Source organism: Amblyomma mixtum, chromosome 1, assembly GCF_055824585.1.
Source record: "Amblyomma mixtum isolate Tamu chromosome 1, ASM5582458v1, whole genome shotgun sequence".
Classification (NCBI taxonomy): domain Eukaryota; kingdom Metazoa; phylum Arthropoda; class Arachnida; order Ixodida; family Ixodidae; genus Amblyomma; species Amblyomma mixtum.
The window spans coordinates 61,401,209-61,423,855 of NC_143012.1; the positions used below are offsets into that span (position 1 = coordinate 61,401,209).

Sequence of the window (22,647 nt, forward strand, 5' to 3'; positions counted from 1 at the left end):
TCTCAGCGAACTGAGCACTACGAAGTGCACATAGCGTGCAGACTAAAGTTCGGAAATTACGACACTTGTGTTATAGCGGCTTCGGCTGAATGCCGTTCTTGTCCCTTTCTTTGCTGCCGTTGTGGCGGACTTATGCAGGTCTGAGTATGAGGGCCCTTGTGAGCCTGCTCAGCGCAGCTCTGGCCACTTGTTTAGGCTCTCGTGCTACACCGACGCCGTCCACAGGACTGACAGGTGAGCATATAAGGACGTTGTCTTGAAACGGCTTCTCCCACGACACCCAGACCTGCTAAATGTTTCAGGTATTTCAGCGGAGAACCTAATCTAGACATATTTGAGACACTTGCAAGCCGGCCTTAGTTGAGACACCCCTAGCCCCAAATGAGTGTGTTGCACGCGTACGATATGGAAAACAGCACCTGTCGGTCCCCGCACGCTATGCTCTGAGCAACGAATATGCCTGTCGAATTTTTAAAGGCAGTTCAGATGGACGTTACATGTACAAGAAATGTCTTTATTGCAATACTCAGCCAGGCAACCTTTGAGATGTGCTGCTTTTGTCGAGCGAGCATTTAAAATGCGGTTTTATTTCGAGCCCATTCATTGATATCAGGAATTGTTGTCGCAGCCAGAATCGGCAGCCTCGGCTTTCGTATCACTTTATTCTGTTCATTGTTAGTGTTCTTGTGAAAAGTGGCCACCAGAATAGCCGCCAAAAGAATCCCACTTTCACATTTGTTTCGTAAGCCTTTTTTTTTTCTACAGCAAGGGGGCGTTCATGCAAAAGTGATATTTTTGATCTCTCCTCCAGTATTCCCGGAGTCCAGGCCGACAGAGCGCTCTTGGGCCAAGCCGGACCTGTGCGCAAAACACGAAGTGTGGAAGGCGCAGTTTTTATGTGCCAAAAGATTTCATGGCCACTTGCAGAATATAGAAGACGACAAAGAAAAGGCCGAGCCACAGATAATCTGCAGGTGAGCAAGCAGTTCGTAGACTGGCGTTTACAAGAACTGGACAGCACCGGGCCATAACTGATTGTTCGGCTGAAATTAGTCCCTCGAGCCTTTCAGGTAGTGCTTAGCAGCCTTCACTTCAGACCTAGTCTGCCTCAGAGCATCAGTCGGGTTTGTTTGCTGTCAGCAGCCGAACGCTTTATTTTTTGTCCTCCTCATCTTTGCTGATGACTGAGGCCTGCAAAAATCTATTGAGAAGTGGCAGGTATGTGGCCGTGTTTACCCCTCTGGATCATATGCTCATACCCACTTGCTGCTTCGGTGAAGCGAATTGCGTGATCCCAAAACTGTGTTAAGGCGGCGGCTGTATACAACCGTCTAATTTGGGCGACAAAAATAGGACGGTCTTTCGTGCAATAATACGAATTTCACCTGCCGCTATCGTTGTCAGACCAGCCACCGGCATAGTGACGGAAGGAAGCGCTAGAGGAAAACAGGAACTATTACCGTGACGAGTGTCGTGGTGTGTTAGGAGAAATCTGTAGCTGGCATTCTGGCCAGTCAGAAATTCTGCGTTGCCATTACGTCATTTCTGACATCAGAATTTTCTAGCCAGTCAGCGTGGCGCATCGTCTCAACGTGATGCCTGACGTAGATTCAGTCTGGCCTGTAAGCGTGACGCTTTTCACGTGGTGAATTCTAACGCCAACGACGCCACAGCGATGGTGGTCTTAGCTGTCACTTAGCTGTCGCGAGATGTGTGGGGCAGAGCAAATGTTCAGCGTCCTTCCTAGCGCGGCTAAACGGCAGACGCAAACACACTATTCCGAAGGTTGACTATAGAAGATGGTTTCAGTGCTTGCGGACGTCCTAACCGGTATATGCCTCACTTGTTGCCTAGGCGTTCGGTCATTTCACGAGGCCGATACTTCGCGAACTGAAAGCCATACGGGAAAGCGATGCAGATTAAATTCGCTGCGCTCTGCTGCTGTAACGGTAATTAAGCCATACTTGGCGGTCTTGCTCTCAGTAAGTTGCGCTAGTGTCTGGAGGTGTAAAGTTGCCAAGCTGCATAATGAGGGTAGAAGCATGGGAATAATGGGAGGACGTCTGCGCGGGAACGGTGATGCTCGGGAAGGTAAGCCAGGAGAAGAAATTACAATCGCTTTGTGACAAAGCAGCATCTAATAAATGACCTAAAGGGCCTTTCTTGGTCGTTTAAATAATTTTTTTTTTCAGCAAAGTGATCACAAAAAAGCGATAGGCAATAATAAAACGACTTTTTCGAGAACAAAATTTCTCTACGGTCAGCTCCTGCCGCATTTGTGCCTTGCTTTGGGCCCCTGGTTGCCAGTTTTCAAGATCCAATGCCGAGAGACGCCCACATTGATTAACTTATTAGAACGTTATCACAAATAGCAGGAATATTTTCCAGGAGTAGCCACGTATTCTCCTGCCTTATTGTGACATTTATTAGCAACAGCCTTTTATCCTATAGACTGGAATGCTGGCTCTTGGTATCGGCATTATCTGCTAAATCGTATATAGAAATGAGCTCATTGTGCACCAGTGTGCTACCACATACGTGGATTATACAAAAATTTTACCGTCGTGCCTGCCACATATATTGCGACTATTTGCTTCACAAGTTGATTAAGCAAGAAACTAAACCTAAAAACAGTTCTCATATGAAGGCAGCTAAACTAGTAAATAATGGAGACTCCTATAAGGCATGTGATATCGCGCCATGGAAGGTGAAAACCAGTTTAGAGCAACAGGTGGTCTACAAATTCTGCTAAAGAAATTACCTCAAATATAAAGTGTAGACGCAAAAAAGATGCAGCTTCAGAACATAACGGTCAAGACATAGCGCGATCTCTTGAAAGTATGGAACATGTGATTATTTTTTTCTTATGGGTTTTCAATTTAAAACGCATTCGTATGTGTTTCAAAGGTGAACGATAGTTCTTACATAATCTAATATTCTTTCCTGCCATGTGCGCCTGGTATCACGCAAGCACTGTACATTCATGTTTTAACGCGACAGCGGTAAGGAGCCCGTGTCGCATTTAGTCTGGCGTCGTCGTTGCTGTCGTTGGCCGTGCCAGCCACGCCGTACCAGCGCACGCCGTAGCAGCTAGACTAAGTACCAGGTAAGCTAAGTACCAGCTTTAGCTAATTCCTTACTGAAATTTTTCACATGAGCGGCGCATATGGCATGATGGAGAATACGGAATTCATATGCCACGCAAAAGTACGCAAAATTCATAATTCACATGCGGTCTTATTTTCGATTAGTATGCGTTTTTCGTGTAGTTTCTACATGATTTCCATAGGATGTAATCACCTGAGACGGAGTCCGTATGATTTTCGTTTTTTCCGTGTTTGTTGATCGTGCACCTCAGTGGATTCGTATGTGACATATGGTTTTGACAGGAACCATATCACAAGCACTCAAAAGTGATGATGATGACGGTGAATTTTTATGGCGGAAGGCCATCTATGGCCGTTCAGACATGTGGGAATTATCATACGGAACGGTTCACGAAGTACCATCCTTTGTGCGCAGCTTCGTCGGCGCCTATTACACATGCCTGGACGGAGTACTGCACGGGGGATCCTGCGCTGGGGACTCGGAACTCGTCGCGCAGGCGGAATACTTCTCCAGAGTTCTGACCCAAAAGTACCGAGGGATGTGCTCCACCGAGATGGTGCACGTGGCAAAGCGGCTCAGAGGTAAGCCCACGCTAATGTCTGCACGTAGCAACGGGACGACCTGGCCCACGGACCGCTAACAACCGACGCTTCTCGAACGCGCGGTTGGTTTCAAGTAAAGGTTCTTCGCACACTGGGAACATCTGACGCCGACTTCCCTGCGCCCCAGACTTGCAACGAGGAATTGGCGGCCAGGGAGTTCTTCGCCTGTGGTCTCCTCTTCAACATGATCGTCAGCCACGGGCCGCCTAAAGAGAGGACCTGCACGTGAGCACAATTATTTTTCCTTTTCAGTGACCCATTAATTACAGTTTGCATGGTTAGCAGCAAGGCTATGTCCTTTGAAGGAGATGTTTATGTTCATTTTTATTTATTAGAGTTGGCCGTCCCGAAGCGACACAGACTATGAGGGATTCCGTAGTGGAGGGCTCCAGAAATTTCGAGCACCTGGGGTTCTTTAACGTGCACTGACATCGCACACTTCTGCTGGAGAAATGAGACTCATAATGATTTTCGGTTTGCACTGAAAAGTAGTGTCTTTAATCTGGGCCACGATAAAGCAATACCGAAGGGCAAAAACTGTTACAAGGGAAGAGCAATTCGCAATTGGTAGCGAGGTGCTGGGAGTGGTAAGCGTATACGTCTACTTAGGGCAGGTAGTAGCTGCTGATCCCGATCATGAGAGGGAAATAACTAGATGAATAAGATTTTGGTGGAGCGCTATGGCAGTTTTCTCTGGTCATGAATGGTAATTTACCAATATCCTCGAAGAGAAAAATATACAACACCTGTATCTTACCGGCATTCACCCATGAGACTAAAACGTGGAGCCTAACGAAAAGGATTCAGGTTAAGTTAAGGATAATGGCACGAGTTACGGAAAGAAAAATGATAGGTGTAAGGTTGAGAACGGAAGCGGGCAGAGTGGTTGAGGGGACAAACGCGGGCTAATGACATACTAGTCGAAATCAAGAGGTAGAAATGGGCTTGGGCAGTGCATGTAATGCGAAGGCAAGATAACCGCTGGTCCTTAAGGGTAACGGAGTGGATTCCAAGAAAAGGCAAGGCGACTGCCTATCGGCGCCGTTTCATAGGCGCCGCTCATAACCACCACGCAGTTTTTTTCTCGAGACGTTATCAGCGACGATAAAAAGCGTCAGGCTATCAAACGGGTTGTCAGGCTTCGTAATTGTTCGTCGTCGGTGCCTGTCCTCTAATGCGGCATAGGTATGATGCACGTTTATGCTATCGAAAGTGGTATCAGAGGCAGGTTTCTGACACGGCTAGCGTGTTGATGTCGCTCAAGGCCAATATCACAGGAAGCAGCGACCTGTAGCGCTTAGAGATGCCTGACGGAAACGAAACTAATCGCTACTAGTTGGAGCCCTTGACCATCTTTGTAACTTGCGCAGTTTCGACGACTTCTCTTCAGATTTAACATCGGCTTTGAAGAAAATATGAGGCAGTCTATCATAATGTCTAGCCATAAATTTATGGTACCCTTTGATTACCTTGGCACTCTGGAGGCACGTATTGTGCTTAAAGCTAGAACTATGTCGGATCCTTATTTAGTAATGTAGATTTTTTCTCATTAGCCCGGATTTCTTGCCGACACAGAGTTCTGTAATCTTAAGACCGGTAAGACTTAGGACATCTTTGATCGAGATTGCATGTTTTGGCTAACTGGATTTTTGTCAATGGACGGAAATGCATCGATCGGTATACCATGCCTTTCCTTCTAGCATTAAGCTCAGTGCTAACCAGTCGATCCCAATTACTTAGCACCTAATTCCGATAAGCTTCTTGTTTAAACGAACATGTTCTTTCACTTGCAATCCAGCATTTTCCTTTTCCGTCAGTAGTAATAAGGGAGTAATTACTCATTAGCATACATCAAAGCGAATTCTTAAACGTATGACTGTGCTTGGGTGAGTGCTATTGAATAATTAGTGCCTTATTACAAATCTGCCCAACCTTGGGGCATTCCCTTAAAGCATTGGACAAATCGCGTAGGTAGTGTCTGACGAAGGACCGCATCTGCGGTTCAAACTTTCCATGCGGGTTGTGTAGAGGTTTGCCTCTAGTCGTCTCATAACTCATTGGCGGTTGATTTAAAACAACAGTTCACAAAAACCAATCTTAGTAAAACTACAGGTTTCCCATCCTGACCGAACCCAACATGGCCCAAGGAGGCATACGCAACAAAGAAGGCGTAGGTCATGTGGCGCTGTTGGCACTGTGCCATCTGTAGTCGTTATATGGTTTAGGGGCGCTTGAGATAGGCGTGCTTGCGATGAGACAGACGTGAGTGTGGTGCAGATCTCGCTAGCGCTTCATGACCTTGTGGTACGGCGAAAAATATGAAGTATGTGGTTGTTTTTAAGCATGAAATGCTTTTAGAGCCCGTTGTCGGCAGTGTGGTGACGTCACGCCGAGACCGAGTGCCATCATCCGGGCACTGAAATCCACTCATCCGGGCAGAGAATTCCATTCATCCGGGCTCTGAAACGAGAACATCCGGGCGCTGTACGAGACTTATAGAGATTCAACGAGACTCTCTAAGCCCTCCTACGGGACCGGCATGCAAGCGCCGGTTGGTCTCCAAACGAGTCACAAAAAATAACTGCTGCCAGTGCCTTCTCAATGTTTATCAAGATATCAGTCTCGCTGTGCATTTGATAATGCACGGAATTGTAATTTCCGATTTCTAATAACGCGTGCAAAAAGCACATACATGCCACAATACACTTCGTTGTCATACGTGATCTGTTAGGGGCTTTGAGAGAAGGCCGCTTAGAGAAAGAGGGGAGCTCCAGGGCGAGAAGGGCTTTCGGCTGAAAAACTGCTTTCGCGTGCTCCCCAAGGATGGCGCTGCGGTCCTACACTCACGCATGTAAAAGACCGGCCGCAGGGCCTTCATGCCCTTTCCCCCTCTGGCAGGCAGATGTATACACGCTCGCGGAGTATTCAAACGCGCTGCATATACATTCTTGTCAGGCCTGCGTCTCGTCGTGTCCGCGTACGCTTCTGCATCATCCTGGATTTCAATGCCGCCACCGTCACAGCTGCTTAAGCCGAGCAATGGAGCCTGTGTTAGGCCCGTCAACATTTCATGCTTACTCTACTCTCGGTTACGGGAGAGGCATTTTTTTGCACAATATGAGCTGTGTTAGCCATGCCCCGTATCTCCAGATCTCATGGTCACCCTCCATATGAAATGACATAAGAAAGTAACAAGGTCTCATGACTCAATTAGAGGTGTTGCATTAATTGGTAACATGCCTTATTAAACCCTTCACACATGTCCTGAATCTTCACTGATCTTATTACAGCTAACGCTGGAACTGGCCCTGCACTCAGCATGTGTTTCATAACAATATGTATTTAAATCTACTTTCTTGTGACGGCTAATCTTGTTTCATCGTCATCATTGCAATCAGCCTGACTACACCTACTGTAGGGCAAAGGCCTCTCCCATATCTCTCCAATTAACCATCTCCTTTGTCAGCTGCGGCCACCATATCCCCGGAAACCTGTTAATCGCATCCGCCCACCTATAGTTATGCCGCCCCTACCTTCTTTTCTTTTATTTACCTCCTAATCAATGAATGTGATACGATTGCGCTAATCGACCCCAGGTGGTCGAAATTTCCGGAGCCCTCCACTACGGCGTCTCTCATAGCCTTAGTCGCTTTGGGACGTTAAACCCTATAAACCAAACCAAACGATTGCGCTAATCATTTTTGTTCTATTCATTTTATCCTCTACTCCCACAAGAGCTTACAAGGACCTGCAGAAGTGCACCAGGGACCTGCAGTGCAAGGTCCCTTCAGCTTTCAACGTACTCTCCTTGCACGTGCTGGACGCCCTCCTGAGTCCGTACAGCCCCTTCTGCAAAGACTACGAGCTGACCACCGCGAACTACACGGGAGGGCCGCCGTACACGTCGCCAGGTTACACCACCGAGGGGCCGTGTAACGAAGACGTGTACCTGGAGAAGTACTTCCATTGTGGACTCACGTTCATGTTCAGTCTGCGCGACGCCAAGTTCCAGGACGAGTCACAGCGCTCCAGCCTGGTGTGTGAGTGAGTGCATAGAGACTCCTATGGCGCCGCGCAACCGCTTCTTTTGCAGCCCCCCCCTTCCCCTTGTTTCATATCCAACAATCCTGGCAAAAACATTTCTCAATGAGAGAGAGTTTATGAACGCAATTTTTTCATATATTGTAAGATTTTACTATAACAATCGATATATCCGCAGGTGACTCGTCGGCAGGCTTGCGCTTTTTTTTTAGCTATTATTGTTTTTGCAGTAGTCAAAAGCGTTCCCCGATGGCTTTCTTTGGCAGTATTAACTGGTCGATGTGAGATGGAAAAACTTCAAGAAAAAGATTTTGCTACACACCAGAAGAATGGACTTATTTCCTTCAGTACTTCCACGGCAGTGCTTTACTGTTTTCGAATATTCAAAATTTTTGTTCAATAATGTTGAACAAGAAGACGTGAAGGAAGCAAAAATTCGCTGCTCTTAAGGTGTATTCACACTGGCGAGTCGCGCAAGTTGCGCGACAGGTTTAAATCGATTTGCTACGCACTCCCTCCCCACTTTCCTAGTATTTCGGAAACCGTAACTAATTGCCGAAATCTGTCGCGCGACGTTTGCGACTCGCCAGTGTGAATCTGCCTTTACTCCTCAAGGAAGACGCTAGGTCACCTTCGAATTGCTTGGCATTTTCCTGAGTTCTGTACGTGCGAGTAATGTCATTGGTGGTGACAAATATTAGAGTGAAAGCTAGACGAGAAATTGCGTCATAGAGACTGGCATGAAGGACGGCCTTGCCATTACAAGAAATTCCGTAAACGTGCTCATTAGTTTGAGGTGTCTCGCACGGCGCGTATTGGTTAGATGCTTGGTGAAGTCGACAGTCATACCGACTGCAACCGCGAGGGCCCTAAGTTCTAAGTATCAGGTGCCTCAAGCGACAAAGTACGTTCCGGCTAAGGAGTTTATAGCACCATCTGGGAAAGGTTTGCTGTGCGGAGATTCTGTAGGTGGAAATGACGCCGCCATTAGGTGTATCTGCTATTCACTCGTCACATGACAAACATACAAAATTTTGTGCCGCTGCGTTGTCTCAGTGGTTATGGTGCTTGGCTGCTAACCCGAAATACACGGGTTTTATACCGGTCGCGGCGGTCTCAATTCGAAAATGCGGAGGCCGACGTACTCCGTGATGTGATTGCATGTCAAAGAACTTCACGTGGTTGAAACTGTATGTAGTCTTCCACTACGGCGTCCCTCACAGCCTGAGTCACTTTCAGAGGTTAAGCCCTATAAAACCAAAGCAATGACAGTCTTTTGTGAGGCTTATCTCTGAGCACTATGTTGAAGTACTAAGGGCACTGTGACCATCGTGGTAGTCGTCACTCCAAACGATGTGCAATAAGGAACAGGTGAAGTTGGAAATGACATCACATTCAAGGAACATCTCGGAATGCTTGTTTTGCTTCAGTGCCGTAACAGCATGGAAGTTTCGCAGAGTGCGAAGGATAAAAAAAGGCAAAGGGAAAGTGGGTGACGTAGCGGCATGCACTTGAACAGAGTGATGGGAAACAGGTTGGCTGTACTTTTCGTAGAGCGCTGTCTTTTAGAGTGTTCTATAGAAACAATGAGGCGAGCGGTAATGGAGTGCACAAGCTCAGCTTTCTAGTATGTATGGTCTACGCTCCCTGCAGCCTATGTATTCTACCTCGCTCGCCATTTTGTGCTAACGTGTTCACCTTGTGATAAATTCTAAAGGTTGACTTCTAGTAACAGGGGTACACGCCTTCTCACGTTCTTTCTCGATCGCAGCCTCGTACGCATCCACAAGTCCTGCGTGGATATGGTCAAGCGCAGTTTAAACTGCCCTACCGGAATCGGAATTCAAAGAAACCTCGACTTTCTTGACCACGAGCTCCGAACTGCGCCCGGACAAAACTGTCCCTCTAGGACCAACAAGCGAACCGGTACGACTCTAAAAGTTAATATTGAAGCAACTAGCTATAATCAGACAATGACGTCAGTTAACCCACGGTACACAACACACGAGCTACCTTCGTAAAAATCTCACAGGAAAGATCCGGCTGGGAGCTTCACTGCATTACTGCAGCGTACTCCAGTACTCATCGACGTACTTTACGTGCGGGGCAATGTTCCTGCAGGGCACCTATCCGAACCGTCCGGATACTGGAGAGTCGTGCAGGTAAGCGCTGTAAGAGTGCCACGCCGCACAAACGGGACGTTTGTGCCTATACGACTCGGAGTTGCGAAACATCAGTTCTCTTCTTATAGACTTGTTCTCTCATGAAGCAGCGAACAAACGTGACAGATCTTTAAAGACCTCTCCCCTCTCGTCAGACACTAATCAACTATACATCCAGCGAAACTAAATGAAACCTAGCCTAACCCGACGTGAAAGCAGTAGCTCTTCACTACGGCGTCTCTCATAGCCTGAATGGCTTTGAGACGTAAAACCCCCATAAACCGAACAAACCACTCCTAACCAACCGAAGATGCCGAAGAGTCGGACATTGATGAGGGGCTCACAATCACCTGAAGAGGGCTGTAGCACAAGTGAAAAATTCAGTTGTTAAAAGTCCTATGTAAATCTCTGTTCGACAAGTAAAAATAATTGCTCTGCTTCAAGCGCTTCCGCGCAATTTGTCTGCTGCTATCAGCTTCACTTGAGCTAAGGTTATGTGATCCATAATTTGTTTTTATCGTGAACATGTTAGTTTGTTGAAGAATGTAGATATAAATGCACTTGCTGACCGACCTTAAAACATGTGCAAACAATGTGCCCTGGTCTATATTTTACTAAGACATCTTGCTATTTTTGGTGCCAGGGCGTGCACCACTGATGTTTTCTCTTGTTGGTTTCCTTATCAACAAAGTGCAGAAGAATTTCAAGGCTGAAGGAGTAACTTCTCTGATTTCATTTCCTTACAGATTATACAATAACTTCCTGGCGTGTATCGAGAAGCTTGTCGTTTGTCGCCCGCAGAGCGACATTGAGCCTTCGTTCAAACACTTCACTGAAGTTCTAACGGACGGCTACACGCAAACTTGTAGAGGGTTCAACAGAAGCGGTAAGTGGCACACCGCTTTGACCTTTACTGAAAAAGTGATCTTTTTAAGGTCAGATCAGTCCGTGAGTCCACATACGTGAAGAAAATGTCGCTCGCGGAGAACCGTAGTCGTAAAATACTCTTGTGGGGTGATACTAGGATGAGTCTTCGAATTTGTTTCCATTTCCCCTCCTTTACCCTAGCCACCGCCGGAGCACGCGGTGTCAAACGGCTCGACTTGCGTGTGGAAAAATATGATACGCTTGCAAACATTTTCAGCGTATCTGCAGGCCGGCCAAAAAGTGGATTTTGTATGTTAGGTGCCAGATACCATGTGAGCTAGAAATTTCTACTTATGTAATCAATGAAAAAGGCAGTATCAATATTATCTATTCATCCATTCTAATCTTAGAGTTGTCTTGGCGCCTGAATTATCGGGATTATGCCAAGTAGGGTTCGGGTTGTTCTTTTCGGTAGGAAGACACACAGGAGGTTAACTTTTTCTTTGTCCCATGTCTGACTACACTGGACAGATACGTGCGACAAGCTAACCCTGCTGATGAACTTTTTCTCCTGTGGTCTGACGTTCTACCAGTCGTACAACGTTTTTCTGCCATCGTACGCTTCAGCCCAGCCGGAAATCTGCAAGTATGGTCTGCAAGCCCACTGAGCGCATCTTGAGCCACTTTGAAGTCCACCGTTCGCTTTCCGTTTTTGCCCGCAGGATCTTGGGAGATTTCACCAACTGCACCCAAGAACGAGTCCTGATGAACAGTTGCGGGTTCACGGAGTTGTTCTCCAACATAAGGGAAGTCCGCGACTACATAGGGAAGAGGGTCAACAGAAACCACCGATCGAGTTGCACTGTTCCTAAAGGTAAGGCTTATTTTATTTGATGACGGGCGTGTAACGGCTAAAGGAACTTAGGAAACTGAATGTCTAGCGTTGTAAAGCGAAAAATTCTCTACCTATTGCGGACTGTCGCAGGGTGACGCTCCGATGCCACCTTAACGCCCAAAAGTGAGCAGATTAGTTAGGTTAGGTTAGGTTGGGTTGGGTTGAGTTGGGTTGAGTTGAGTTGGGTTGGGTTTTGCGTTGGGTTGGGTTAGGTTAGGTTAGGTTCCTCCTGTAGGGCCTCAGTATACCAGACAGAGCGATAACGCTATCCGTGCAAGTTATTCCCAAAAGGAGTGACAACTTTCTAAGGCCTCGCTTCCTGGTTCTATGGCGTCGGCCTTCGCATAATTATTCGCAGAAATTCAATACACTGTAATTTATGAGCATGCAGTAAGTTCGCGCACCAGGCCGAGTAGTTCGAATAGAGTGATGTCACGAATGAGAGCATAATAGTGGCGTGCGCACTCTACCAGTGAAGATGATAAATAGCAAAGAATAAATGGTTTCATATTCACTACCTAAAAGAGTTGGGGTGGAATCTTGCTTTACTTTGACACAGTTAGGGTGCACGAAAAAGAATTAAAATTACATCGCGCTTTTCGCACCGCCTATGTCTCTCGTTATAGGGGTGTTAACCATCCCGTGAGTTTTTTTTCTCAGTTCATTGAGTTTATAGCGTAGTTTGCAGAGTAGTATTCCAAGTTCTAAGGCGAAAGCCCTTAATGGCTCATACTGTCGTCCGTTAACAAAGCGTGTCACACGCGTTTAACTCGGGGACTAAAAAAGACAGAAGAAACCGAATGGTTGCATCAGGTAGAGAATGAAAAAGTGAACCTAGAAGCCAAGTTTTATGAGCGTAGATTAATTAGTTAGTTACTTATAGCCAAAATGTCGAGATTGCGTCGACATATCGCGGACGTCGATATGCCACGGGAACGGTGTGACGTCACATTCACTGGAAGTCGGGACGGTATAGTGAAAATTGTCACAGAATAGTGGGAAAAACATCCAATTTGTGTCAAATTAGATGGAAAAATGACTAATTAAGCGTAATTAACACTTAAGATCCCCGAAAGATGTATAATTTGGGTATAGGTATAGCCAAGGGAACGGTGTGACGCCACATCCACCGGAAGTCATCGCGGCAAAGTGTCCTCGGCTTTCGCCTCTCAACACTTAAGTTGCCAAAGTGTCGTCGAAATTTTCACCGTGGCTACGCGCTGAACAGTATGGCCCACTCGTAGCTATCTAGAAAGTTTGGCGTCCCTCATATCTGTGATTTCTGTGCAGCAGTGAAGAAGAACCTCGCTGCCCTGGTGGAGCGCCAGAGCATGTGCGACCAGTTCGGGGCCGTCAAGAGGTTGGTGCTTTGCGGGGTCGCCTTCCACCGAATGCTGGAGTCCTCGGACTACACTTCTGCCCAGTCCCTGCAGGAAGAGAACGCAACGACCTCTGTGTGCCCGTGAGTGTACCACATGCTTCGAAAACCAGGGACAGTCCCTATTAAGCAGTAGAGTACGCAAGACGCCGAGAGTAAAGCCGGCAGTGGCGGCTCGAGCCTGACTGGTTAATTGGTAATGATTGGTGATTCGTTCATAACTGGTTAATTGGGAAACAGTGCGACAGCGCCAGTGTCTCGTAAGTGCGGAAAGAAGCGGAGCACGTAATAGCCTTCGAACGGCAGCTGGACCGAAGACGCACTAAGGGCAGAACCGCATACGTGGAGGTATAAAAGTGAAGAAAAAATTAGAGGTGCGCAGACCTAAAGATGCCTCGTAAGGCATTTTCCGTCCTGTCGGTCTCCTTCGACATGTTCTGATATTTTCACCCTGAACTATTTTTACGAACAAATAATGAACCAAATAGCCTAAGAATACATCGTGCTGGAAATAAACTAATGCCTGCCACATTGTTAGGAGCATTACGACGTTAATCTCTCAGAATATGAATAACCTGTTGTTTTGTGATTTTTTTTCAATGGATTTTCAGATCTTTGAGATATTTCTTGCTAGATTTATGTACGCTTGTATATTCTTGAACATCTGCGTCTCCTTGTTTTTCTTACATTGCATTACTGTTTATGTTCGTGTTTTTTTCTTCAATTCCCGCGTGTTGCCGTCTGGAGCTCAAGGTATCAATAAATAAAATGAAGCTAGCTCAATTAAGACGCAGCTGTGAATGAACTACCATTGGTACTTGATGATGTTAGGATTCTAACGACATTTTTCTTCTTTCTTCCGTACTAACGAGGTTGGTGAAGGAGATGAAGTATTGCATGTACTCGGCCACCCAAGATTCCGGATGTTCAGAGCTCCAGTTCCTCAACTTCGATATATCAATGATAAAAAAGCATCTCCTCCAGGAGTTCAATGGCGTTTGCGACGCTGCATCCTGGAGTGGGAACAGCGCTGAACACAGACTGAACCAGCAAGGTATATGCCCACCTCTTTACTTCCGTGGCTCCCTGCCACTCTTCTCGTTCATTCTAGGCGGTGACCTCGGTGAACCAAGAGAATCACGGATGCTTAGTGAAAGGGCTCGTCTTAACGAAGCCTTTAAAGTGTGGTTAACCGCTGCAACATTGCGCCAGGAGTGTCATCAGAACTCTCTCTGGTGTACGAATCTAAAGCAGAGAGTGACCAATTACGCATAGATGCACATGTAGGCAGAATCTAGGGGACAGAGGAGTTCGCGCAAGACATATATCTAGTGCTATCACATTATACCCTCGAGGCTAAGTTAATAAGGGAGTAATTACTCATTGGCATCCACCTGAGCGCAGCCATACGGCTACAAAGGAAAGCTATACAGCTTTCTCAGAAACTTCGTAGTTAAAGAAAAATTCGTCCTGGTCCGGGGTTCGAACCCGGGACCACCGCTTCACCGGAGCAGTCGCTCTACCAATTGAGCTAACCGGGACGGCAAGCTTATGGTAGGGCGAGAGCGAATTGATCAATAACTCGAAGTGGGAACAGTGTTGGTCAAATGTTCCCACTTCGAGTTATTGATGAATTCGCTCTCACCCTACCATAAGCTTGCCGTCCCGGTTAGCTCAATTGGTAGAGCGACTGCTCCGGTGAAGCGGTGGTCCCGGGTTCGAACCCCGGACCAGGACGAATTTTTCTTTAACTACGAAGTTTCTGAGAAAGCTGTATAGCTTTCCTTTGTAGCCGTATGGCTGCGCTCAGGTGGATGCCAATGAGTAATTACTCCCTTATTACAAACCTACTCCACCTTGGGGGATTCCCCTAAACATTTGACCAACACGAGGCTAAGTTAAGCGTTATGTGATGCGAACTGATTTGCGAACAACACCCCAGGGCGTTGAAGAGACTCGTTAACGCTATCGTTCCATGCCCTTAAGGCGGGCTAAATGTCACCTCAGGTTTTTTTGGAAGCCTTGCAATTCACCGTCGTCCTAACATCACATAAAGATGGAATCACGGAACTGAAAGCGCTGCTAGTAATTTTAAAGAGAGTGTATTCTGCGTGAAGAATTGAGAAGGGAACATCATCGAAGGCAACAAAACTACGCTTGGGCTGAGTTAGTGAATTGTTATGTTACCTCTCACTGGACTACTGATTCCCTATAGGATCAAAGGAAACAAACCACCGATAACCTTACTGGGTGTGAGCTGAATAAAAGCAACGATTCGCTTATGAGAACTCCTTGTCGGACTTGTTGGTTGAGCGTCAGTTTTGTTTGAAGGCGCCAAGAGCAGGACAGAACATCTGACCATGTTCGGTGCTTTACGAATTCAGGCTGCAGTAAGAAAACTAAAACCTGGTAACTGATGCAATTGTTATTAACCGAAAAAAGGAGTTTGTGTGTAAACGAGACAGCAGTTTCTTTTTGAGCGGCAGCGAAAAAGAATTTAAGCTTTCCATGTCAAATCCCCCTTGCTGCTTGGGATGAGTTCTTTCGTATGTTACAACCGAGACTGTATATTTAGAGTCTTGGTCAAAAGTCTTAAGGCTACAGTGTTCAGCTGCAGCGAAATTATGTTCCTAGGATGCTACGTGTAGCGGACCATTCAAACAAAACTCAAGCAGGTAGCTTCTATACCGCAAGAATAAACTTTCTGCTAGCATTTAAAGCTCATTCAGTCTTTATTAGTGCCGTAGTGACTTTGTAATGCGGCTGAAGCGAACAGCCTTTGGTCCTAAGACTTTCGACCAAGACTGTAGGTATCGTTTCTTGAATGAAAGTAGTTCGCGTATTTGTCTGCCATACTTTCGTCTTTCGTGTTCTGTCCTGTTTTTGGCGACGCTGTACCAGGAATGAGGACTCATTTGTAGTTCCTACACTTCAGTGGTTTACAATACAAGCCACCATGAAGGAACTTAGAGCGGGCGCATATTCCTTGTCCTTAAGTAATGCAACTAGTAATATGGTACGTTATATGGGGTTGAGCAGCCTAGAGTAATACATGGTTCAATTCAGTTTTATTCCTATAAAAGATGCCGTAACAGGGTGCACCATCATTACTTGAGAGAGGAGCTCTTTAACGGAAAGGAATTTAGCCGGCGTGAATATTCGGTGGCACGCTACTCTGCGTAGGGGCGGGAATAGGGGAGTAAAGATGGAAGAAGGGTGTAAGAAAAGAGTGCTATCATTGAAGAGGGTTGCAACGTAATAGTTCATTTCATAATGGCTTCTTGGAGATGAGATAATTACTGGACTGCCTGTGGTTCTTGAATGTACAGCTTATAAGTGTCTTGCATTTTGCCTACATCGAAATATGGCCGCACGGGCCTAGCACCCTAACCTACTTAGTCACCGTGGACGCTTGCAACTTGTAAAGGCACTCGAAGAAATGTTCCAAGCATATGATATTTATTGTGTGCGCATGTCACCGTGGCTGAGTAGGCTGTGAGCTGAAGGAGTTCACAGAGGAGTGGGAATCGTGCGACGCGACCGTCAAGAGGAGCACCGGCATGACGCACCGAAAAGACAATGGCCATCTGGTGGGGACAGTCAACGACACAGAAAGACAGAAGATCTGCAGGTGAGTGCAGCCAGGCTTCTTCACTAGTGTAATTCCCACGGCTTCCGGAACTAAAGATCAGCCCTGGGTGGAGGTGAACGTCAACCTCAAAGTGCTTGTCAACGTTTCGGCAAGAGGACTTGTCTTGCCTAGACGAAGACAAGTCCTCTTGTCGAAACGTTGGCAAGCTACATGAGGCTGTTCCTCCCTTGCTCACTTTGTTATTATCTACTTCCAACAAATAATACTCGAGAATATTGATTCGCAGCGACCTCATCCGCCACCAGCAGTGCCTGTCCGACTCCGCAATCAGACACCACTGCTCGCCGCTCGTCGCCCAGCTCTCCGACCTGCGCCAACGAGGCACACTCGAGCATCCTGGTCTCCTAGCCTGTTCATCATCCTGTCCCTCCAAGCTTGGCGGCCATCTGTCTTCGCTGCTTCTGGTGGCCGCCGCCGCCCAGAAGCTTGCTTTCCTGCCTACGGGCACATCCTAGCGGCCATGCCCGAGACGATGAAGGACGCCTTACCTCGTTACGCTTAAACGAAACGGACGAATGACTCTGGAAGCAATGTATACAGCACCGCACCATCCAGGACGGTGTCCTTGAAGCTCGCACGTGACTATAAGTGAAAACGTGCGCACGGCTTTTTTACTACGTCGCCACGAGAGAAAAAGAGCTGGAATGAACACTTTCGCGTATTTAAACGAACCTGCTTTGCGAGCGCTATGGTTCGTGTATAAATGTTTGGATAGAGTTCTGAACATGGCTTTTCCATTCTGAAGGACACCGTAGTACGTAGTTAGTGTGGCCTCCCAGGGCTCCAGCTCCGGTAGTGTTCGCTGGGAGGAATTACCGCTTTCGTCCGCGCCTATTGCTCGGAGCACCAAATGCGGAGCTTGCGACTATGTGAAAACAGATTTTCCTTTCTACCTCTTACGTCGTCTCGGCTTAAACTGGGCTTGCCATCGCATCAGCGCCTATGAATATTACGAGTGCTTGAATAAATGCTTATGATCTATATTAAAAAAATTCAGGGGCACTTTGGCTCTCTAAAGTGCTGCAAGGCGAAAGCTTTTCCTGGCGCACTGTTTTCCATTGACTGCGAGACTGTTTGTGCTGTAATATTGGTTTATTTGACTATACACACTTTTACTGCCGAATTTGACTGCTTCTTTAGCACGACTCTGTCTCTGCTTCGACGAGTTCGGTTGTATCCATGGCTCTGTTCGCAGTAATGTGGTCCCCACGGACGCCTTACGCCCCCTGTCGGAGCGGACGACAAAAATTTCATTAGTTGTCGTCTGCATAAACACTTGAGTGGAGTGGGGTCGTGCGGGGACCCTGGGGCGTGCCCCGAATTCCTGTTGTAATAAAGTTTTCTCTCTCCAAAAGGGGGCGTTAGGCATCCGTGGGGGTGACCTCATTACTTAGAATCCACGCAGTCTGACCTCATAACCATTTTGAACAACCGAAAAGCGTGACATCTCTGCTGGCAACCCTCTGTCGACAACGATGAAGCATTGAAGCCTTTCGCCTTAAAACGTTCAGACGCAACTGCAGGCGGCTCTGATTGATATAAAACAGTTAGCAACTAACGCGGTCCGAATGTTCAGCAGCGACGTTTTCTGGCTCGTGATGCCCGCCCAGCTAGTGTCACATTATATAGAAATTTTCATTTTGTGGACGCTTCCAGAAAACGCACCATGTTGTTGTTCATCCCAATCTTTGGATGAATTGTTCCTTAAATTTTATTTATTTATTTGGAACATTTTTAGATGGACAACTCGGTCTTGGATAACAGGGCAAAAAACAGATGTTCTTTCTGCCTCACAGTGACCCTGTAACCGATACACTGGTCAGAAAGTACAAGTTTGGTTTGTTTTATGGGGGTTTAACGTCCCAAAGCGACTCAGGCTGTGAGAGACGCCGTAGTGAAGGGCTCCAGAAATTCCGACCACCTGGGTTTTTTTTAACGTGCACTGACATTGCACAGTACACGCGCCTCTAGAATTTCGCCTCCATCGAAATTCCTCCGCCGCGGCTGGGATCGAACCCGCGTCTTTCGGGTCAGCAGCCGAGCGCCATAGCCACTCAGCCACCACGGCGGCTGCAAGTACAAGTGAGGGAATGAATTATTAGAGAAGTGCTAATAAAAAAAATTAAAAAACAACACAATTCAGCAAGTTTTCAAAGATGTATATATTCTTCGCATAAAAGAAGACATTGAAAATATTCACAGCATTGAAGAAGAGAGCATGTAAGTTTTGATGACCTTTTTAAACCTCCCTAAAGATGTAGACTGCTGAAGGATGTCAGAGAAAGATAAGGGTGCGTGTCCAGAAAGTTAGGTATTAAATCCATCAATGTTAGGGTGCCGTAACTCGTTCCCATGGTGTGTAGTAACGTGTCGCGCTTTACAACATGAGGCATATCTTGGCTATCACAATGTAGAAAGGCAATCCTGATCGTTTTAGTTTGGTTTAAAAAGAGCCAACGTGACTCAAGCTATGAGAGACGCTGTAGTGAAGGGCTGCGGATAATTTCGACCACTCGGGGTTCTTTACCGTGCACTAGCTGACATCGCTTAGTACACGGACCTCTAGTATTTTGCTCCATCAAAATGAGCCCACCAAAGCCGGGATCAAACCACTGCTTTAGTTCTCTTGTTGATGCGCGTTTAATCCGTTCCTGATTAGGATTCCTGGTGCGGCATCATTGAACCTTGACCTCTTGCTTCTTTGATTTTTCGCCTTTTTGTGTACATATTGCTGTTTTTCCCAATAAACGTTCAGGTGTCGTGTTGTCGTCTTCTTCGCTTCGTCTTCCTCTTTCTGCGCTCCTTAACCATGAATACGAAACAACTAGCCCAACTTCTTACGTTAACGCATCAAACTTGCGCCTTCAGGTCGACAGACAAACACGATAACCACTGAGCCATCGTGCCGGCTTCATCATTTCAGTAAATACGCGTGACAAACTCTAAATGGTTTTCATAAAGGCTAAGAAAGACCCATAATCCATGGAGAACGCTCCCTCTGAACAGAATAGCTACTGCCATTACTGTTCCCTGTACAGCACTCCTTTTACACCGGAACGGAAGACTTCGAATAATTGTGCCCCATATCAGCATTGACTCATTATGAGCTGTTGAAAATAGCACCTCCATAAAATGCACATCCAATGCTCTTTACGCAGGGATCCTAACAGGACAATATTGCAGCGTTTATTCTTATACCCGCTATTAAACAAGCGCCATCAGTAATACCCTGCGTGAAGCTTCGTGCGTACGCCGATACTCAAACCTGCACAAGCCATGCAAAACCTGCCAGGTAGTCCGCGAGCCACTTCCCTGCAGTTTTGCGCCCGTAAATTCAAGCACGAATGGGAACAGCATTGCCATACATCAGCGCGCGCTCTTAGAAACAAGGGGGTTGCAGCACTTCCTCGTAACACGCATTATACAGAAATACTCAAACAGCCCATAATGGCTGCAGCTGCGCCGTTTCAAAAGCAGACGGGAGCTTGAGACTTCATATAAATTACCATCACGCTGAAATGCCGTCTCAAATTCACTCAGTTTTTCCTTCAAGTGCAGCCCCAACAGCGCAGTAAAGAGTTGGTTCTTCATGCATGCAGGTATTATAATCTAAGGCTGCTAGAAATATCAAAGAAAGCAATGAATGCCCTCCAGGTAGGAACTATTTGAATTAAACAATTGACGCCTTCAATCACAGGCGCAGCCATAATCATGCAGCGCGAGTTTAATGACATTCGTTTGGGCAAATAAGCGGCGTGTTACACTGGCGTTTTCGTAATGCAGCAGTCTGAGATCAGAAACGCATTCTCTGCCCCTCGCGCAAAAGCCGTTCGAGAAATTTGCGCACGCGTGAGCGGGGTTCATGAATGAGTCTCTCGGAACGAAATGCAAGCCATCTCTTGTCGAGAAGACCTTTACTCCGCTTTGAAAATGAAAAGCGAGTAGGCCAGTGGAGGCGGGCAGCGGCTCGGATGACAGAGGTATATGAATCCTCACGTGTGCAACGAAAGCGGAGACTGGATATAGCTCGAAGGTTATGTGCTGTGTCTGTAAACGCTGGTCGTTCGCGTCGGCAACGACTTTTATGCAACCATCACACTATTAGCATTCCTCCTGCGCCGCTTGACTACAACTATGACAAACGTCACAGCCTCCAGTCTATATAGCATTAGTTTGGTTTATGGGGTTTAACGTCCCAAAGCGACTAAGGCTATGAGAGACGCCGTAGTGGAGGGCTCCGGAAATTTCGACCACCTGGGGTTCTTTAACGTGCACTGACATCGCACAGTACACGGGCCTCTAGAATTTCTCCTCCAAAGAAATTCTAGCCGCCGCGGCCGGGATCGAACCCGCGTCTTTCGGGTCAGCAGCCGAGCACCATAACCACTGGGCCACCGCGGCGGCTCTATATAGCATTAGAAAACATCTTTGGACAAACGTCGCGGTCCACGACACGCGCCAAGCGAGCGTCTGCGAGTAACAAACAATGCACGCCTCTCAGTAAACAGCAATACATGGCCCGGACAGGCGATAACAAAAAGATTTTAAAAAATTGCGAGGACAATTTGGCTACTAAAGTGTTGAGAGGCGCAAGCCGAGGACACTATGCCGTGACGATTTCCGGCGGATGTGACGTCACATCATTTTCGTAGCTATATCTATACCGAGTTTTTACTTTTTTCGGGGATCTTAAGTGTTAATTATGCTCAATTACACATTTCTCCGTCTATTTTGACACAAATCCGGCGTTTTTCCGACCATTCTGTGAAAATTTTCACTATGCTGGGACGGACGACTTCGGGTGGACGAGACGTCATACCGTTGCCGTGGCTATATCGACGTCCACGCTATTTTGACGCAATTTCGGAATTTTTGGTTATAATTAATGAAGTACTTAATCTACAGTCATCAAACTTGGCTTCTAGGTTCATTTTTTCCCTCCTCTATCTGAAGCAACCATGGGTTTTCTTCTATCTTGTTTAGTTCCCGAGTTAAAAGCGTGTGACACGCTTTGTTAACGGACGACAGTATGAGCCATTAAAGGCTTTCGCCTTAATAAACTTAATCCAACTCAGAACGGAAGTGTGCCCTTCCGGAGGCGCCAAGCGAATCCATCTCACACGGAGCTAACCAAAGCATATTCCATTTCGGCCGTCACTCACGAGCCAAGCGATATTTCTGACCGTGCACCTGCAGCACGAAAAAGCCAGCAGAAAGCTCGCGAGGAGCGGCTTACAATCACGGGTTTCGCACCGACTGCCTTTCCGCTCTTTAGGAGCAACATAGCGACACAGACATAAGCGGCATTAGTCGATAGTCCGGTGGTTTCCGCTGCTTATAACGCCGCTGACTATTTTGAAACTTGGGACCTGCGTAAGTAAAAGACAAAGGCAGAGAAGAGCCACGCCAGACAATTGCTGGACGTCACCTAGTGCTTTACTGCAGAAAGACACGTACACAATTAGACAGGGGCGGAAACAATTTGCAAAACGCGACAAGAGTTATCGCATGTATATTTCGCGGGAACAAGCATTCAGGAAGGCAACTTCTTTCCGTGATAACGCCAAAGAAGACGTGACTTTACCATTCTTTTTAATGCAGTATACTATTTCTCTGCAAAGATTCCTTTTTTTTCCTTTACCAGTGGCGTTAACTGTGGCTCATTTGCTTTGCATATTTTTCACGTTTTACAGTGTTCTGCGAGGGGACCATCCGTAGCTACAGCTTGCAGTGCACGTCGGAGCTCCCTAAACCTTGTTCCCGCGAAATACACATGCGATAACGCCCACTTATGTTGCATTTTACGAAATGTTTCTGCCCCTATCTGTTCGTATATATCAGCGTCTTTCTGCAGTACAGAGCTAGTTGATGTCCACCGATTGTCCCATGTACCTCTTCTGTGTCTTTGTCTTTTACTTACGCTGGTGCGAAGTTTAAAGATG

At 46.7% G+C, this 22,647-nt stretch overlaps 1 protein-coding gene across 1 annotated transcript; it reads left to right on the forward strand.

Annotated features, from left to right (window-relative positions):
• Positions 1-146: 146 nt before the first annotated feature.
• LOC149366452 (uncharacterized) lies at positions 147-17,160 on the forward strand. Its single transcript, XM_089570859.1, has 14 exons — positions 147-234; positions 812-974; positions 3,523-3,689; positions 3,785-3,935; positions 7,446-7,754; positions 9,523-9,677; positions 9,784-9,913; positions 10,660-10,799; positions 11,312-11,426; positions 11,503-11,654; positions 12,966-13,137; positions 13,926-14,107; positions 16,546-16,684; positions 16,932-17,160. The coding sequence occupies exons 1-14, from the start codon at positions 147-149 to the stop codon at positions 17,158-17,160; spliced, it is 2,292 nt and encodes a 763-aa protein (XP_089426985.1).
• Positions 17,161-22,647: the final 5,487 nt, after the last annotated feature.

Coding starts and splice junctions, on each gene's coding strand:
- LOC149366452 (XM_089570859.1), top strand. CDS start 147: ATGAGGGCCCTTGTGAGCCTGCTCAGCGCAGCTCTGGCCACTTGTTTA. Junction 11,655..12,965: donor GAGTTGCACTGTTCCTAAAG/GTAAGGCTTATT, acceptor ATTTCTGTGCAG/CAGTGAAGAAGAACCTCGCT. Junction 16,685..16,931: donor GAAAGACAGAAGATCTGCAG/GTGAGTGCAGCC, acceptor ATTGATTCGCAG/CGACCTCATCCGCCACCAGC.